General features: G+C 61.7%; 2 protein-coding genes across 8 annotated transcripts in view; one reads left to right on the forward strand and one right to left on the reverse strand.

Moving 5' to 3' along the window:
• The window catches only part of BAIAP2 (BAR/IMD domain containing adaptor protein 2), a 63763-nt gene extending 57317 nt beyond the window's left edge, over nt 1-6446 (forward strand). For 2 of the 4 annotated variants that reach the window (XM_043462915.1, XM_043462945.1), the window contains exon 14: nt 5672-6446. In XM_043462915.1, the coding sequence (XP_043318850.1) occupies nt 5672-5741 (70 nt within the window). In that variant the 3' untranslated portion in view covers nt 5742-6446. Of the gene's footprint in view, nt 1-49; nt 99-5671 lie in introns of those variants that run through there. The other 2 variants (XM_043462933.1, XM_043462941.1) reach the window with 2 other exon arrangements.
• Nucleotides 6447-7149: 703 nt separating this feature from the next.
• The window catches only part of AATK (apoptosis associated tyrosine kinase), a 39725-nt gene continuing 30838 nt past the window's right edge, over nt 7150-16036 (reverse strand). For all 4 annotated transcript variants that reach the window (XM_043462880.1, XM_043462893.1, XM_043462902.1 and 1 more), the window contains 8 exons: nt 15882-16015; nt 14519-14603; nt 14323-14444; nt 12827-12976; nt 9699-12366; nt 9460-9607; nt 9056-9241; nt 7150-8233 (listed from right to left, as the gene is read on the reverse strand). In XM_043462880.1, coding sequence (XP_043318815.1) covers nt 8193-8233; nt 9056-9241; nt 9460-9607; nt 9699-12366; nt 12827-12976; nt 14323-14444; nt 14519-14603; nt 15882-16015 — 3534 coding nt within the window. In that variant the 3' untranslated portion in view covers nt 7150-8192. The remainder of the gene's footprint in view (nt 8234-9055; nt 9242-9459; nt 9608-9698; nt 12367-12826; nt 12977-14322; nt 14445-14518; nt 14604-15881; nt 16016-16036) is intronic.

A 16036-nucleotide genomic window follows, 5' to 3' on the forward strand; every position in this document is an offset into this window, starting at 1 on the left:
TGCTCCCACCCCTCTACCTGCACCAACCAAGCCTTGTGTTTCCTTGCAGTGCCGATGTGGAAGTGGCCAGATTTTGAGCGGCCCCTGACTAGAGTTAGTAAGTTGCCCTGGTTTCCTTGTGCTGGTCAGCCTGTGTTCCCAGCAGCTCCGGAGACCCTCTGACCCGGGCCAGAGCAGGGTCTGGGGTCTGCTGAGCCTGCCTCCGCTCTCGGCTCCAGCCTTCGCTTCCCTTGGACCTGTCCTTGGGCTCTCGGGTTTCCTCTCTCTGGAAGCTGGCGGGTCTGGCCTGGCCCTCTGTCTGGGTTCCCTGTGCCTCTGCTGGGTGCTTTGGCCACAATCGGGGTGGAGCCTGGTGATCAGCTGCCAGGCTGGCTTTGGGCTCCTTGGGCTGAGTGCCCTTCAGACCAGTCTCTGGGCGTGGATCTGAACCTGGCCTGGCTGGCTCCTGGGCTGGTGAGTATTAAAGCCCCTCGAGGGCTAGGGACCAGGATGGGTCTGGGGACAGTGCCATGGCTGTGGAGAGAGCCACAGGAACGCGCGGGGGAGCAGGCTCACACCTCTGCCCAGCAGTTGGTGGCTCTGCTGCCCGTCGTGCCCACGCACACCTCCCCTCTGCCCTAACGTGGCCGAGGGGCTACGTCAGGCTTTCCAGCTTCCGCCCCAGTGGCCACCTCTAACTCCCACTTGGTGATGGTCCTTTGGTGATGGTCCCACTTGGTGATGGTGCCCCTGGAAAGCAAGCACCGGCAGCCAGGTGGGGAGAGCCCACCGCTCTGGGCGCCTGTGCCTGGGTCAGGGCCGTGCTGCTCCCCCCATCCCACCCCAACCCCGCTCCCTGGGAAGATTGCCGCGTGAAGCTGGCACATGGCCCTTTACAAAGACGGCAGTCCCTTCACCCCCTTGCTTGTCACCGTGACGCTGACCTCCCTTTGGGTAGCCGGGCCACTCTAGCAGGGCCTGGACCCTCCCTCTTCTTTGCTGCCTTTGTTGGGTTTGGTTTTGGGTTTGGTTTTGGCCACACTGCGTGGCTTGTGAGATCTTGGTTCCCCATCCAGAGATCAAACCCAGGCCCCTGGCTGTGGGAGTGCAGAGTCCTAACTACTGAACCACAAGTAGTTTATCTGTTGTTTGGTGTTTGTTTATTTATGTTGCTACCCTTCTCCTGAGCTGCAGTGTGATTCCTGGATAACTGGAGACGAGTGCTCCTCAGATCACGGTGTGGGGGAAAATTACTTGGACGCCGGCTTAGCGCGAGCATCCTGGGCCCTCCTTCTCCCCTGCCTCTGTCCCTCCCGTGACGAGATGCTCTGAGACACCTGCATCTCCTGCCCCCAGCCGAGCAGCCCCCACTCTGCTGCCCCTGTGGTCCCTCTGAGTTATCAGGGCCCAGCAGATCTGTTCCCCTGGAGGTACTGAAAGGGGGTGAAGGCCCAGGGAGGCTGGTGTGGCCTCTGCCTGGAGCAGAGCCCCGGGGGCACGGTGGACTGGGGAGCACACAGCACAGCGGCCGCGGGGCCTGCCTGTCCTGGTGGTTCTCCCAGGGCAGGGGTGTCACAAGGCACTGCTGGTTGGCTGCGGGACCTTGTTCAGCTTTGCCCAAGCTCACAGCTCTGGGGAAGAGACCAAATCAAGTCCAGAAGGGCCGACGTTCTGAAGCTATGGAAGACACGTGGTAAGAGGAAAACGTCTGGGCCAAGTTGGAATACACGCTGTAACTGCCCTCCATGCCTCCTGCTCCGGAGTCGCTCCAGGGTACAAGCTGCACTTCATGCTGCCTGGGTGTTCTCAGAACCACCCCCTTTCTCATTCAAGAAGTGGATTCAGAAGATAGCCCAAGGCGATTCCCCCAAATCCTCAGTGACCAACGTCTTCGGGAGGCTGAACCCGAACGCTGCTCGGCTGCAAGGGTCCCACCCTGTCAGGCCAGGCGGTCTGCAGAGGACTGGGCAGTGGGGACAAGGGGCAGGGAGCTGGCTCACTCCTGCCTTCACCACACCCAGGACTTCAGGCCTGCCCCCATCCAAGAATGCAAATGGATTCCATGTAAAAGCTGCCGCTGTCCCCATGTCCCTGCTCAGGAGGGGGACAGAACCCAGCCCCTGTTCCTCTGCCAGAGTGCCTCGTGGCCCTCCTTGGGGGAAGAGCCCTGGCATCCTGACAGCTCTGACCCTCACACACTCCGACATCTCCCGTTTGGGTTAAGAGGCGCTTGTTCCATGTCTGGGTGGTCTGCTGTTGACTGGCCCCAGCATCCGCCCCTGGCCGTGACAGACATTTGCAGGACAGGAAGATCAACAGTGGCCCCAGTCCAAATCTTGTCCTGTTCTGTCATCCCACCATTGACCCCAGCCACCCACCCTGGGTCACTAATGTGTTCTTGGAATGGCTTATAAGCTTGTTCTTTCACAGAATGTTCCAGAAGGTAGTGGGCACCCATGGGGGCCTTGCCCTTTCCTCTGGTGCTGAAGGGTAGGGGTGTCCCACCCCGGGGTCTCTGGCCAGGGCTTGCAGGAGAGAGTTGCTCCAGAGGCCTGGAGCAATTGCAGCAGCCACCTGCTTCCTCTAACCTTGCAGGGTGTACACGGCACACGCTTCCACGGTCACACTGTTTTCCCTGCAGGCTGTACACGGCACACGCTTCCACGGTCACGCTGTTTTCCCTGCAGGCTGTACACGGCACACGCTTCCACGGTCACACTTTTCCCTGCAGGCTGTACACGGCACACGCTTCCACGGTCACACTGTTTTCCCTGCAGGCTGTACACGGCACATGCTTCCACGGTCACACTGTTTTCCCTGCAGGCTGTACACGGCACACGCTTCCACGGTCACGCTGTTTCGGGCAAGGAGATAAAGACAGTGTGGCTCAGAGCCAGGCAGCCTCTTGGGGAAGATCTTCCTGGTGCAGGTGACAATGTGGGTTTGCCACCAATCATTTTTTTAAATTGAAGTGTAGTTGATTTATAGTGCTGTGTTAATTTCTGTCATATAGCAAAGTGATTAATTTATACATATATATTCTTTTTTATATTCTTTTTTGATAGTTTACCATAGGATACTTAATTGCCTGCGCTACTGTAGGACCTTGTTTATCCATTCTGTAAATAATAATTTTCAACTTAATCCCAAACTCTGGATCCATCCCTCCTCCCCCTTGGCAACCACACCTCTGTTCTCTGTGAGTCTATTTCTCTTTTGTAGGTAAATTCATTTGTATCATTTTTTTAATTCTACTTACAAGTGGTATCATATGACATGTCTTTCTGATTTACTTAGTATAATTTCTAGGTCTATTCATGTTGCTGCAAAATAGCATTATTCCATTCTTTTTTATGACTGAGTAATATTCCATTGTATATATAATCATTTTTAATTCATTCATCTGTCAGTGGACATTTGGGTTTTTCTGTGTCTTGGCTATTGTGAATAGTACTGCTATGAACATAGGGGGTCCGTGTATCTTTTTGAATTCCAGTTTCCTTGGGATATATGCTCAGGAGTGGGATTACTAGATCACATGGCAACTCTAGTTTAGTTTTTTGAGGAGCCTCCATACTGTTTCCCATAGTGTCCGTACCAATTTCACTCTACCATTTCTTACTTGTAGACTTCTTAGTGAGGTTGGTACCTCAGTGTAGTTTTGATTTGCATTTCTCTAATAATTAGTGATGTTGAGCATCTTTGCTCATGTCTCTTGGCCATCTGTGTGTCTTCTTTGGACAAACATCTACTTAGGTCTTCTGTCCATTTTATTGATTGGGTTGTTTTTTTGTTGTTGAGGTACATGAGCTGCTCGTATATTTTGGAAGTTAAGCCCTTGTCAGTCACATCATTTGCAGATGTTTTCTCCCAGCCCGTAGGTTGTCTGTTTACGGTTTCCTTTGTGCAAAAGTTGGTAAGTTTGATTAGGTCCCATTGATTTGTTTTTGCTATTGCTTCTGTTGCCTTGGGAGACTAAGAAAACATTGGTATGGTTTATATCAGAATATTTTGCCTATGTTTTCTTCTCGGAGTTTTATGGTGTCATGTCTTATATTTAAGTCTTTAAACCATTTTGAGTTTTGTTTTTGTATAGTGTGTGAGGGTGCATTCTAACTTCGTTGACTTATATAAGGCTGGTCACCGACCCTTTCTGATGAGACTGTAGGTGTGTCGGGACACACTTGGCCAGTGCACCCTTCTGCCCCCCACTCTGATCAGCACATGTGCCATCCTCCCTTCTCTGGGTCCCCACTTCTGCTGGGTCCCCAGCTCTGGATGGACAAACCTGCCCCACTTCTAGGCTCCCCGGGACCGCCTGCCCTGACCCTGGCTGGGGACAGCCAAGGACATAGAGTCCTCTTCCAGGACCAGAGTCCCATCAGGGCAGCAGCCCCCATGGCTGCCTTGCACCCTGTCCCAGGGGCCATGACCCTGGTCACAGCAGAACTGCCAGGCAGTCCCTGCCCGAAGCCTATCTGCACAGACCAGAACCAAGGAGACCAGCGAGGCCCTGAGGGAGGGAGCCCACGGCCCCACCAGCTGGGTGCAGATGGGCCAAGGCAGGGGTGGAACCGAGACCGACGTGGGTGCTGCCAACTGTCGGGCAGCGTCTTGGAGACGCGGAAGCCACGCTGTGCTGTGTCGGCCTCTTCTCCCTAGTTGTCCCTTAAACAGCTGAGTCCAACGTGCCTCAGTGTTTCAGAAAGTGCCAGGTCCTCAGGCGAACACGAGGGTGCCCCTCCTCGTGCTCCCTTCCTGGGCACCTAGATGGAGTGCCTGCCCAGCTCCCACGGACGCCCGGCCACGCCGGAGGCCACTGCCGCCCCAGGTAACGGCTCCGTTCGTGCTGAGCCCTCTGTGTCCTCCGTGCCATCTGTGCTGTCACCCCGGCACTGCCTGCTGTCCTGTGTCGTCCCGCCCCGGGGGGTCCTCTGAGCCCACTGGGAATGCGAGGAGGAGCGGCCTCTGTGAGCTTGAGGCCAGATGCCGGCCCCACCGTGTGCTCCCCTCGTTCTGTCTCAGCCCCTTGTCTGGCACATCTGTCTGTCCGTCCGCCGCCATCTCAGCACCCAGGGGTGGACACGGCTCCTCTCTGAGGAGACCGTCGGCCCCTCTGCAGGGGCTGTGGGCGTCCACCCCTGCCAGCCCCTTCGCCACGACTGTGCCTGCGCCTTCTGTCTGTCGTGTGGGTGTGGGGCCGGCCACTCCGGGCCCCCGGGCTGCATGGGCCTGGCTTGTGCGCTCTGCTGAGCTGTCTGTGTGTCGATGGCCATGTCCTTGCAGACGGGCTCAGGTGCTGCTCAGGCAGGTGGCGGTGGGGACACTGGGCCTTGCAGGGGGTTCTGCACACTGAGCTCAGATGCAGCTCATGGGGGGCTGCCTCAGGCCACAAAGAAAGGACTGGGGCACATGTGGAGGGAGCAGAGGGCTCCCTACGCCGACCCACCCTGCCCTGGAAGGGTCTGCGGTTCGAGGCAGGACAGGTTTTGGGAGCAGAGGGTGGTGCACTGGGGCTCAGCTGGCCTTGCAGGCGGGGCCAGTTCCTGGCTCTTGCCACTGGCCTCCACCACCCCCAGCTCTGAGCTGGGAGGCTGACCGGGGGTGGGGTTGGGTGCTGTCCACAGCCATGGGGCAGCACTCAGCGCCTCTCCTGAAAACCACTGAAACAGCTCTTCTCTCCTCTCCCCAGGAACCCCTTCGCCAGCGTCCAGCTAAAGCCGACAGTGACCAACGACAGGTCTGCCCCACTCCTCAGCTGACCGCCGCGTCTGCGCCCACCGCCTGAGGGGACCCCTGCCCTGCCCTGTAACCTGTTTTGTTACAATAGGCTTGTTCCCTGTTAGAGAATTCCCTCCTTCCAAACCCTTCTGCCCCCACCTCAGTCTTGTCTGGGCTGGACCCCGGCTCTTGCCACAGGGTCAGGAGGTGGCACCTGGGCCGTGCTTGAGGAGAATGAGGGGGGCTGGCCCTGGGGCCAACTTTTCGGGCCAGGCATGTCTGTTGTGTAGGCCGGGGAGCCTCCAGGGTGCATGGAAGGCCATCCCGTCGGCTTGTCGCTGAAGGGGAGCCCCTGTCCGGTCAGTCACGAGGCCACTCACCTGTGCGTGCCTGCAGGCAGGACACGGGCGCGGGGAGCGGCGGGTCTGTCCCTTTTCTCAGAAGACGGATTTATTAAGAACACATAACCTCCTGGCAGACTCTTGCCTGGGGCTCTGCTGAGTCTCCCTGTGCCCACTGGCAGTTTGGGGGGCTTCTCCCTGCCCATACCCGAACTCCTACCCAGAAATGGCTGCAGGGGCCTGCCTCTCCTCCCTGGCCCCAAGGAGGGGGTCAATGCTGTGTCCTGGGTCCCCGAGCTGTGTGCCATTGAGGCGGTCCTGGCCCAGGACGTCTGGGTGGGCTTCCCCCCTTGATGCCCTGGCTGCTTCCCTATTTCAGCTGAAATACAAGATTTTAGAAACTTTTCTGGGTCCGTGGTATTTGACATTTGAGGCTGAAATACAGCCAAGCTAACCACATTGCTGATAGCAGTCCTTACCTCAGGCGATGTCCCAAGCAGTGCTCGCTCACCTCCCAGACCCTCCAAGGAGGTGCTCAGGAGCCCTGCACCACCTTCAGCCTGCCCCCACCCCAGAACACAAAGCCGGGATGGGGTGGGGGGGCTCCGGAGGTCTCTCACCTGGCGGAAGCTGGAGGCGGGCCAGGTGGAGCGACACGAGGTCCTAAGACAGATGGTCGAGGTGGGGGTGCACAGGTGCCCCAACTCCTCACACCCCACCTTGCTCCTTGCTCCTAACCCCCTCCTCCCGCCACCCTGTGCTGAGGGAAAGGGGGAAGAGCTGCCCAGAGGGGTCCCCCTGCTCAGCCTTACCTAGGCAGGGCCAGCTTACCAGGCTGGATGTGAGGGCTGCAGGCATCAGTCCCTCTGCCCTGCTCTGGGAAGACACCCCCACCCAGGCACACTGGGGGCCCAAGGTCACTGTCTCCCTCACCAAGGTGTGCCCAGGACACCAGAGTGAAGAGGGTGGCCTGCCTCCTGCACCCACCCAGTGGTCACAAGGGACTAGAGGGACCCCCCCCCCAACCCCCACCCCCACCCCGCCCAGGCCTCGTTCTGCCCAGGGCTTCATCTGCAGACTCCAAAAGAACCACACGCTTAGCATGAAGGCTTTTTCCTTAGCTTTGATTTCTCTTAAAAAACAGACAAAAAAGGAACAAGATCATTGTACCAGCATCCTAAGCCTCAAACTAATAAACAAAAACCCCAAAACAAGTCCCCGCCCACACCCCAAAAGCAACAATAAACTTTACGTCTCTTTGGCAACAATAACTTAAAAGCGTCCCATTTCAGTTCGCTCTGACAACAGCAGTTACAAAAATACTCCGTGTGCTGCCCCACCCCTTCCCACTGCCCCCACTCCTGCAGCGGCAACCCCCTGATGCTGACCATGGGGTGCACCCACATTGCTTTGGCAGCTGGGCAGGGCTGGGCACTACCTTGCAGAGGGGAGCCATGGGCACCTCCAGACGGGGCTGCAGCGGCAAGACTGCGACCTGAAAGCCCCCCATCTTTCGGGCTGCCCAGCTCGGCCCCTTCGCAGGGCTCCAGTGGGACCGACAGGAGCCGGCCCAGGCCCTGTAGGAAGGGAGAGCTTACGGTCTAGCTGATTCAGTGGAGGGGAAACAGCCACCGACTTGGAGCAGGGACACGTGAGCCAGGTGACCTCTTCTTGCACTGAGCAAACCCTGAACCGGCAGAAGGGGTGAAGCAGGCAGAGGCCGTCCCAGCGGGCCTGTGCCTGCCCTCTCGCCTGCAGTGGGGACACAGCGGCCTGCAGTGCACCATAGGAACCATGGGCAGGGCCAAGCAGTCTGACAGCAGGGGCCAGGGCGGAGGGGGCAGCTGCGGGGGGTGGGGGGGGGGGTTGTAGGGCATCCCTAGGGGCTAGCAGCAAACCCAAGTGTCCAGGACAGATCTTGCCCCCAGGGCAGCACAGGCTGCCGTGCACAGATGCGCCGCCGTCCAGGGCCAGAGAGGGGCCTCATCCCACCCTGCTCCTGCAGGGTGCGGCAAGGGGGGGCACCAAAGCGCTGGAAGCTGCTGCTGCTGACCACGGCCAGGATCAAAGTCCCCACCACTCAGTCCATCCTTGCTGCTGCCAGGGACAGGACCAGCAGAGGCTCCAAGGGGGGCAGGGGCCGCCTGGGGCTCAAGCCTCTTTACAGCTGCCCCCAGCACCTGCTGCAGGACCTGGCAAACACATGCGTGTTTGAGGGAACACTGGGGATTCAGGGACTCCCACCTGGCCTCGATCCCTGGCTTAGGGGCCACTGAACAGCTGAGGCTGCAACAGGCCTGCCAGCCTGCTTGTCTAGGTGGGAGCTAATTTAGCCTTCCTACTGCATCACCAAGCACCTGGCCCAACAAAACTCAGCATCAGCCCTCTGAAATTCTCCTAACAGACCCAAACAATACTGGGCTGGCCAGGGTCACACACCCGCCTCCTGGTGAGCTGGGCTTGTTCAGACATCCATTAAGGACATACTGTGTGACAGGCGGGCAGGTCCTTCCCTAGTAGCTGCAGCCACCGGTCAAGGGCAGCTGGGGGAAGGGCTGGGTCTGCCTGGGGGACAAGACAACTAGGGGCATCCTAGTGGAGCTGAGCTTTCTGGGAAGCCCAGCAGAATGGGGGTGGGAGGTGAGGGCAACTGGGCAGGGATGAGCCCACTTGGTCTGAGGCTGACAGGAGCTTGGAAGGAGGGGTGAGCTAAGGCCCCTAAGTAGGGCCTGAACCACCACCACCACCACCACCTCCCCTGGGCAAGGGCCATCAGATCTGAGATGTGCTGGGAGGGGGCAGGCACCTAGCCTAGTCCTAGGAGGGCCCAGTCAGCTCCGTCTGGGGCACTACATCTCCCCAGGGAAGAGAGGACACACGCCAAGGTGGCCACAACAAACAGGCCGGACGTGACTTGACCTCTCCGAGCCTCCGTTCCCCCATCTGAAAACTGAGCTTGTCCAGAAAACAAGAAATAATGAGCACAGGGCCTCGGTGCCCAACGGGTGCCTTACCTCCCACGGACCCGGAGTCCGAGTCGGAGACATGCGTGATGGAGAAGCGGGACGCAGGCGCTGGTGAGACGGTGAAGCGCGAGAAGGGGCTGGGTGCGACGGACTTGGGAGTCTCGGCGGGGATGCGCGAGGCCGGCTCCTGGGCCGGCGTCAGCATGAGACCATCATTCCACTCGAACTCTCCGTCTGCGAGAAACCTGTAGTCAGTTGTGGATGGGATGGGGAGACCCCGCCCAGAGTGTAATGTCACGCCCCGCCTCCACCAGTGCCCGCCCCTCCGCTTCGCCCCGCCTCCACCAGGGCCCGCCCCTCCGCCTCGCCACGCCTCCACCAGGGCCCGCCCCTCTGCCTCGCCCCGCCTCCACCAGGGCCCGCCCCTCTGCCTCGCCCCGCCCCTAGCTCACCCTGTTCAGTCGCAGGGCCTTCGGGGGAGGGGTCAGCCCGCCGTGTCCGGCAGGAGGCACTGGGGGAGCCTGGGCTGCCCGGTGGGAACGTGGGGGGTGACTCCTTGGCACCAGGGAAGGGCTCCCCGAGCTCTCGGGTGGGGCTTTCCTGGGGGAATCAAAGTGGCACTTGTCGCCCAAGGCTTCCAGTCCCACCGCAGACCCCCTCTCCCCACGCCAAGCCCAGGGCGGCTGCCCACCTGGTCAAAGAGGTAGACAGTGACGTCGTCGAAGAAGGACACAGCTTTCTTCTTGCGCTCCAGGTCCTCGCAGAAGGCCTCGGACAGCAGGCTCGGCATCTTAAGCAGGCTGCGCAGGTTGCGCGCGCTCTGGCTCTCCGCCACCACCACTGGCACGGGCGGCACCTCCTCCTCGCTCTCCTCGCTTGGCTCCTGGATGCTGTAGCAGCGGAGCTCTTCGTCCGACTCATCGCTGTCCTCGCTGTCCTCCTCTTCCTCCTCCGGCCGCCCCTCCGGGGCCGCGGGGAGTCCGGGCAGGGTCAGGCAGAGCGGGGTTCTGGAGGCACCTGGGCCCCCCGTCTGTTCCTGCAGGTTCGACCCTGACAGCAGTCCCAGGGTCTCCTGGAGCTCTGGGCGGTGGCTTTCTGAGCTTGGCCGGACTGGAGTCAGCAAGAAAATCTTAGAACTCACGGGGTTGGGCATGGGCGACACCTGGACTGGGTCTTGGGGCCAGGGAGGCTCCTGCCTGGGGCCTGTGGGGCAGGCGCTTGGCTCTGGGGAAGAGTCCTCAGGCAGTGACAGTGAGAGTGGCAGTGGTGGCACCTCCCTGGGGCCAGCGCCCTGTGCCTCCCCGGGGACCCCCAGCTCAGGGGAGGGCTGTGCAGACTGCAGCCTGGGGCTCTTCGGGCTCTCCAGATCAGGCTCCGGCCTGGGGACTGGGACACCTCCATGCTTCTCCTTGGGGCCCACGGGGGGCTCTGGCTCCGTGTCCAGGTCTGAGAAGTAGGCAGAGTCGCGGTAGGGATTCTTCTCGCTGAGGCCACCTAGGGAGGCAGAGAGCCGAGTCTCGGGCCCCGGGCTCTCACCCTCTGAGGCCAGCTCCCCAAAGGCCTCGGGCTCACAGGGCTCATGCGCCTCCTTGAGTATGAACTCTGGGGACTCGTAGTTCTCTGTGTCATAGCCACTGTCCAGGGCTCGGAGCTGCCCGCCAGGGGTGCTGACAGCTGATGGGCTGAAGACCTCACAGCCACCATCACTGGCCGAGGACGGGATGTCCAGGGAGTCCAAGGAGTCAGGGGTCCCCACCTGCTTCTGCAGGGAGCGGAAAGCTGGTGTCACGTCTAGTTTCTCAGCCTGTGGGCCATCACTGGACAAGTCAGTGAAGACACCAGAAGTGGCCTCGGTCGTGTCCTCATCTTCACTCCCTGGAGCCTCCAGCTCAGGGGAGCTGCTACCGCTGTCGCTGTCAAGGGTCTGGGCTGGCTCAGTGGCAGGTGCCTGGCTGCCAGTGGGCGTAGGTGAGGCAGGCAGGGTGGGCGGGGTGCTGGCCTCCTCGGCAGGAAGTGGGGCTCCCTCTTGGGATGGGGATGGGATGGAGGGAAGGGGCAGTTGGAGTCCAGCAGTCCCCTCGGCCTCCTCTGCAAGCCTGGGCTCTGCCTGGGGGCTGTCACCCCCGCTTATGGCTGCCTCTGTCCAGGGGGAGGTGATCAGGCAGGGGGCAGGTGTCAGGCCCTCAGCAGGATACAGATGGGGGAGGCCAAGGCAGTGGCCCAGCTCCTGACCCAAGGAGGCCCCCTTCGGCCCAAGAAGAGACTCTCTGGGAACCTCTGGGGTCAGAGGATGGCCCAGCTCAGGGACGGCCCACAAGGTCTGCTTCACACCAGGGCAGCAGTCCGTGTAGCCTGAGAGGCCTGGGAGCCAGGATTCCGGCTCTCGACTGCCGCTGTTGTTGTTGGCAGACACGTTGGAGCTCCAGTGTCTGTACTGGGCAGCTCTGGACGCCTCAGCCTCCCCCAGCTCCTCCCCACCTGGGGATAGTCGGTCCCCAGAGCTCCGCGAGGGGGATATGCCCAGTGGGTCCTCAAAGAATGGGGGACAGAAGGCCCCCACGCCCCAGTCGATATCCTCGGCTCCAGGCTCCGCCAGCATCGGTGTCTCTGGTGAGGGTGAGCGGGAGGCGCAGGAAAGGTCACGGGCGTGGCTCTTGCATGGGTAGTAGTCGCAGTGGCCCCAGGGGCCATCCGCGGGCGGCGCGTGGCCGAGCAGCGGCTCCATGACCAGCGAGGCGGCCGTGCTCCCGTCGGAGTCTTCATCGTGGTCACTACCATCGGGGCGCAGGGCAGCGGCAAGCGTGCTGGGGGCACAGCCAGTGCAGTCGGGGTCATGGTCCGCGGCAGGCGCGGGGTCTTCCAGGCGGATGAAGTACTCACTGCCCACCGAGGGGCTGTGAGCGCTGAGCACCGGCACCACGCCCGGGGGCGCGCCATCCGGGACACACAGCTCCTGCAGGCGCGCTTCTCGGCCCGGGCTCAGGGCGCCCTCTGGTGGCGGGAAGGCCTCGGCGCCGCGGCCCGCTTCCCACTTGTACTCGAAGTTGAGGCCGTGGCTGGTCTCAGTCACTGTCAGCACGTCGTCGCCCTCCGCGTGGAAGCCGTCGCCAGCGAACTGCTCCAGCAGCGGGAAGGAGGAGGTGGCGAGCAGCTCACCCGTGCCCCCCAGGGCCAGGCCTGCCACCCCTAGCCCGGCACCCGCGCTGCCCCCACCGGGCCGCAGTGAGCGCCAGCGCCGCTCGAATTCCTCCTCCGCCTCGGTGGCGCCCTTGGCGCACAGGTAGGACAGTAGCAGGTGCACTTCCTCGGCCGTCGGCCGCTGCTCAGGCTGCAGCCAGCAGAACTGCATCACCTCGTACCTGCGGGAAGGGATGCCCTGGGGCTCAGCCCCTGCCTCCCCGCCACACACAGGTGGTACTGCCCAGCCAGGACCGCAGCCCCCAAGGAGTGAGCCAGTCTGCCCCCAGCCAGTCTGGGTTCCCCTCCTGCTCACACTCAAGAGCCCCTGGGGGTAGTTAAGGGAGTCTCCTAAAATGGGCTCAGTGATGTGGGCGATGGCATGGGTCAGGGCACGGTTCCCTGAGCCCATTCATCCCTGCCAGGCCTGCAGGCAAATTTGTGTTTTGGGTAAAGAAGACATTCCACCGAGGGCACGGAAGGTGGTCCAGAGGTCACTGTTAGCCAGGGGGCAGCCAGGGTGAACTGGAAACCCAGGTGGTCAGGAAGAGCCGGTTAGGCTCCAGGGACCCAGAGCACTCCTCTCTGCCTTGGCCTTCCCGCCAGGGCCACCTCACCCCTGCCTGGCCCTGGGGGCCTCACCAGCGGTCGGAGAGGGTCAGCTGCAGCTGAGGCTTGGGCAGCTTGAGCTGCTGTTCTCGGACAGCATAGGCCAGCACCTGCCGGTCCGAGTGGTGGGGGTAGGGCTGCGCTCCCAGTTCGAAGAGTTCCCAGATGGTCACGCCTAGGGACCTGTGAGGATGACGGCTATCAGAGGGCTGTCCAAGTGTCCTCGAAGCCTTGGGTGCCAAGGGCAGCTCCCATCATCACACCCGTGGCCAGAAGACAGCGCCTTCCTTCAGTAAATGGGCAGGACGTGCCACCTGGGCAGGTCCGAGCCCATGCCCAGGGTGCCTGGACAAATAAAAGCCAGACTGGCCTCCCACCAGCCAAGTCCGTTTGTTCATTCATTCATTCCCGTGCCGGGCTGAAACTCAGACACTGCCAGGGGCAGGAGCTGCCCTGGAGAAGCTCCCAGTCCCACCAGACTCCTGCGGAGGCTGGAGGAAGGGAGTTGGGGGGCCTAGGGACACCCCAGCCAGCATGAGTGGGCCAAGGGAACTGGCCGGGCAGTCAGCGCACTGAGGGCTGGGAGAAGGCAACTGGGATCCTTCCAGTGGGTGGTGGCTTCCGCCAGCTCCTGGGGACTCCAGGCCATCCTGGGAGGCTGGGGGCACGAGGGACAGACCAGGTTTGGCAACAGAGAAGTCACAGTGGCCTTGGCCAGAGTCATCTGGGGACACCAGTAAGTGTGGGTGAGCGAGCAGGCAGGGGAGAGTCAGCCACGTGGAGAGTCGAGCCGGGAAATGGAGTGTCCGTGTTGGTGGCAGAATTAATGGCTCAGGGGAGACCCCTGGAGGAAGAAGGACTGAACCCTGGATCCAGGCCCTGAGGGTTCATCAGGAGCAGAGGGAGGCCGGACAGGCCTCAGGCTGGAAGGGCACAGGAGGGGAAGCAGAGATGGGTCAAGGCCAGGAACGGGGGACCACCATGGCCAAGCCTCTAGAGGCTGCAGTACTGGGTCCAAACACCTGCCCAGCCTGTGCCTCCAGGCTGTGGTCACAGGAGACCCCCAGCCCCTACCCACCCCTCTCATGGGAACAGGTGCTACCACGATGCCCCATGTCTCAACTTGCTACTCTGACCCTACCATCTCCAGGCATTGGCCCAGTAGATCCTGGGAGGGGAACGGGGGCAGGGCTTCCTCCACAGGCCCTGGAGCTCTGCCCGCCCCACTGCCATGAGCCTTGGTCGTGGCTCCAGAACCCCCACGACCTCACCTGGGGCCACCTCCTACAGGGCAACAGGGCTGGACAGACAAGCACAGCCTCCCACACGTGGCCTTGCCTTGAGTGGCCAGTCTGCATCCCCTCCAATGCGAGGGAGCCTGCGGGTGGGCAGGTGGGACTCAGCCCCTCAGTGCCCCGGGTCCTCACGGGACATTCACTCGGCACCGGGCGGGGCCGCCGTGAGGGCTGCGGTTGCAGACAGGCAGAGCGTTGTGGCGTCCTCACGGGGACCGCCAGGCTCACACTCACCACACGTTGCTGGCCTTGGTCTGGTCTACCACCAGCAGGTTGCAGTGCACCTCGTCCACCAGCTCAGGCGCGATCCAGCGCAGTGGCACCCACAGCTGGTCAGCCGTCACGAAGTAGTCCTCCTGTTGGCACGTGGGACAGGGTCATCCCGGGCCCGCGCGGGCAGCCCTGCCCTGGTCCGGCACCCCCCACTCACCCTGTATTTGCCGTGAGACAGGCCGTAGTCACCGATCTTGACCGTCAGGTCAGCCGTGAGCAGACAGTTCCTCAGAGCAAGGTCACTGGGGGGTGGGAGGGTGGGGTCAGCCGGCAGTGCCAGGTTGGGGCGCCTGAGACAGCAAGGGGACTGGGCCGCTTGTTGCCAAGGGTGTCCTCGGCTCAGTTTGGTGGGTGAGGGAAAAGGGGCATCCAAGAGCCTGCCCACCCACCCTCCCCCTGCCCAGAGCCCCAGCCTGGACACTTCGAGGGTCTGAGTGGACGGGGCAACACACATTAGAATGCAGACAAGGAAAATGAGGCCCAGGGCCGGCTGCAAGGTACCCAAGGGCTCTCCTTGGGTGGGGCCTCCCTCACTGGAAGCCGATCCACTCCCCTGCTTCTCCTCAGACACCAGTCTGCTGACCTGTCCCTTGGGGGCGCGCCAGCCCGGGGACACAGCAGTCTGCTCCGGCCCACTACACTGCCACCCTCCGCTCCCTAGAGGCAAGCGTCAGTGGAGAAATGGAGAGCCACGGGTCCTGCCCTGGCCCTGTCCACACAGGGGCCCAGGCAGGGGGTGCTGTGGAGTGCCCGCCCAGCGGGACCGCTCACACCCACCTTTATCTCCCACCCAAGGACAGCCTTGGCTACTGGCTTCTCCCCTGCCTGCCTGATGGCCCCATGGGAGTCTGGAGCCCGAGACACCGGGGCAAACGTGGGCTCAGCACACCTCAGCCAAAGTGCAGCTGTGCTGGGGGCCACAGATGAGTGCTTGGGGTGGGGTGGGCTGGGCTGGGCTGGCCTGGGCTCGGCAGGCAGTCAGGAGGCTGGCAGCTGCCCTCTTCAACAAAATCACTGATGCTGGAGTTGGTGTGTCATCACTCAGCACCAGGATATTGTTGGGGAGGACGGCCCGTGTGCTGTCCAGGGCTGGCAGGGCCACGTCCATCGCCACTTCTTCAGGCACGGCCCCCTAGGCCAGACCCTGGCCCATCTTTCCGACTTTGGGGGCCAGGGCAGGAAACAGGACAGAGCCACCCCTCCCCCCGGGCCTGAGGGAGACAGAGGAGAGCGGGGGCCAGCATGGGGCCACTGGGCAGCGCTGACCACGGTGGGGACAAAGGACGGGTCTCAGCCCTACCACGTACCTGCCCAGGCTAGCCAGACAGTGCGTGTCCCCTCGATTAACCCTCCTGCAGAAGCAGGTGTCCAGCTCCCCTCTGCCTGGTGCTTTTTATTTGATAAAATCCCTTTGCATGGTGGTCCCGAGAGGCTGAACAAAGACTAACCAATTCACTGAGGGCCCCCCTCCCGCAGCCCCCAGAGCAGGCTGAGAGCCCACGGGCCGGCCCCGCCCTCACCTGTGCACATAGTTGTTGCGATGTAGGTGCAGGACGCCACAGGCCACCTCGCAGGCCATGCGCTGCAGGGTCAGGGGGTCGGGCGCCATGGACTCGGCCACCCGACAGCTCCGCAGGTAGCCCTTGAGATCCCCCTGTCGAGAAGGGCAGCACCA

This window comes from Cervus canadensis, chromosome 1, assembly GCF_019320065.1.
Source record: "Cervus canadensis isolate Bull #8, Minnesota chromosome 1, ASM1932006v1, whole genome shotgun sequence".
NCBI lineage: Eukaryota > Metazoa > Chordata > Mammalia > Artiodactyla > Cervidae > Cervus > Cervus canadensis.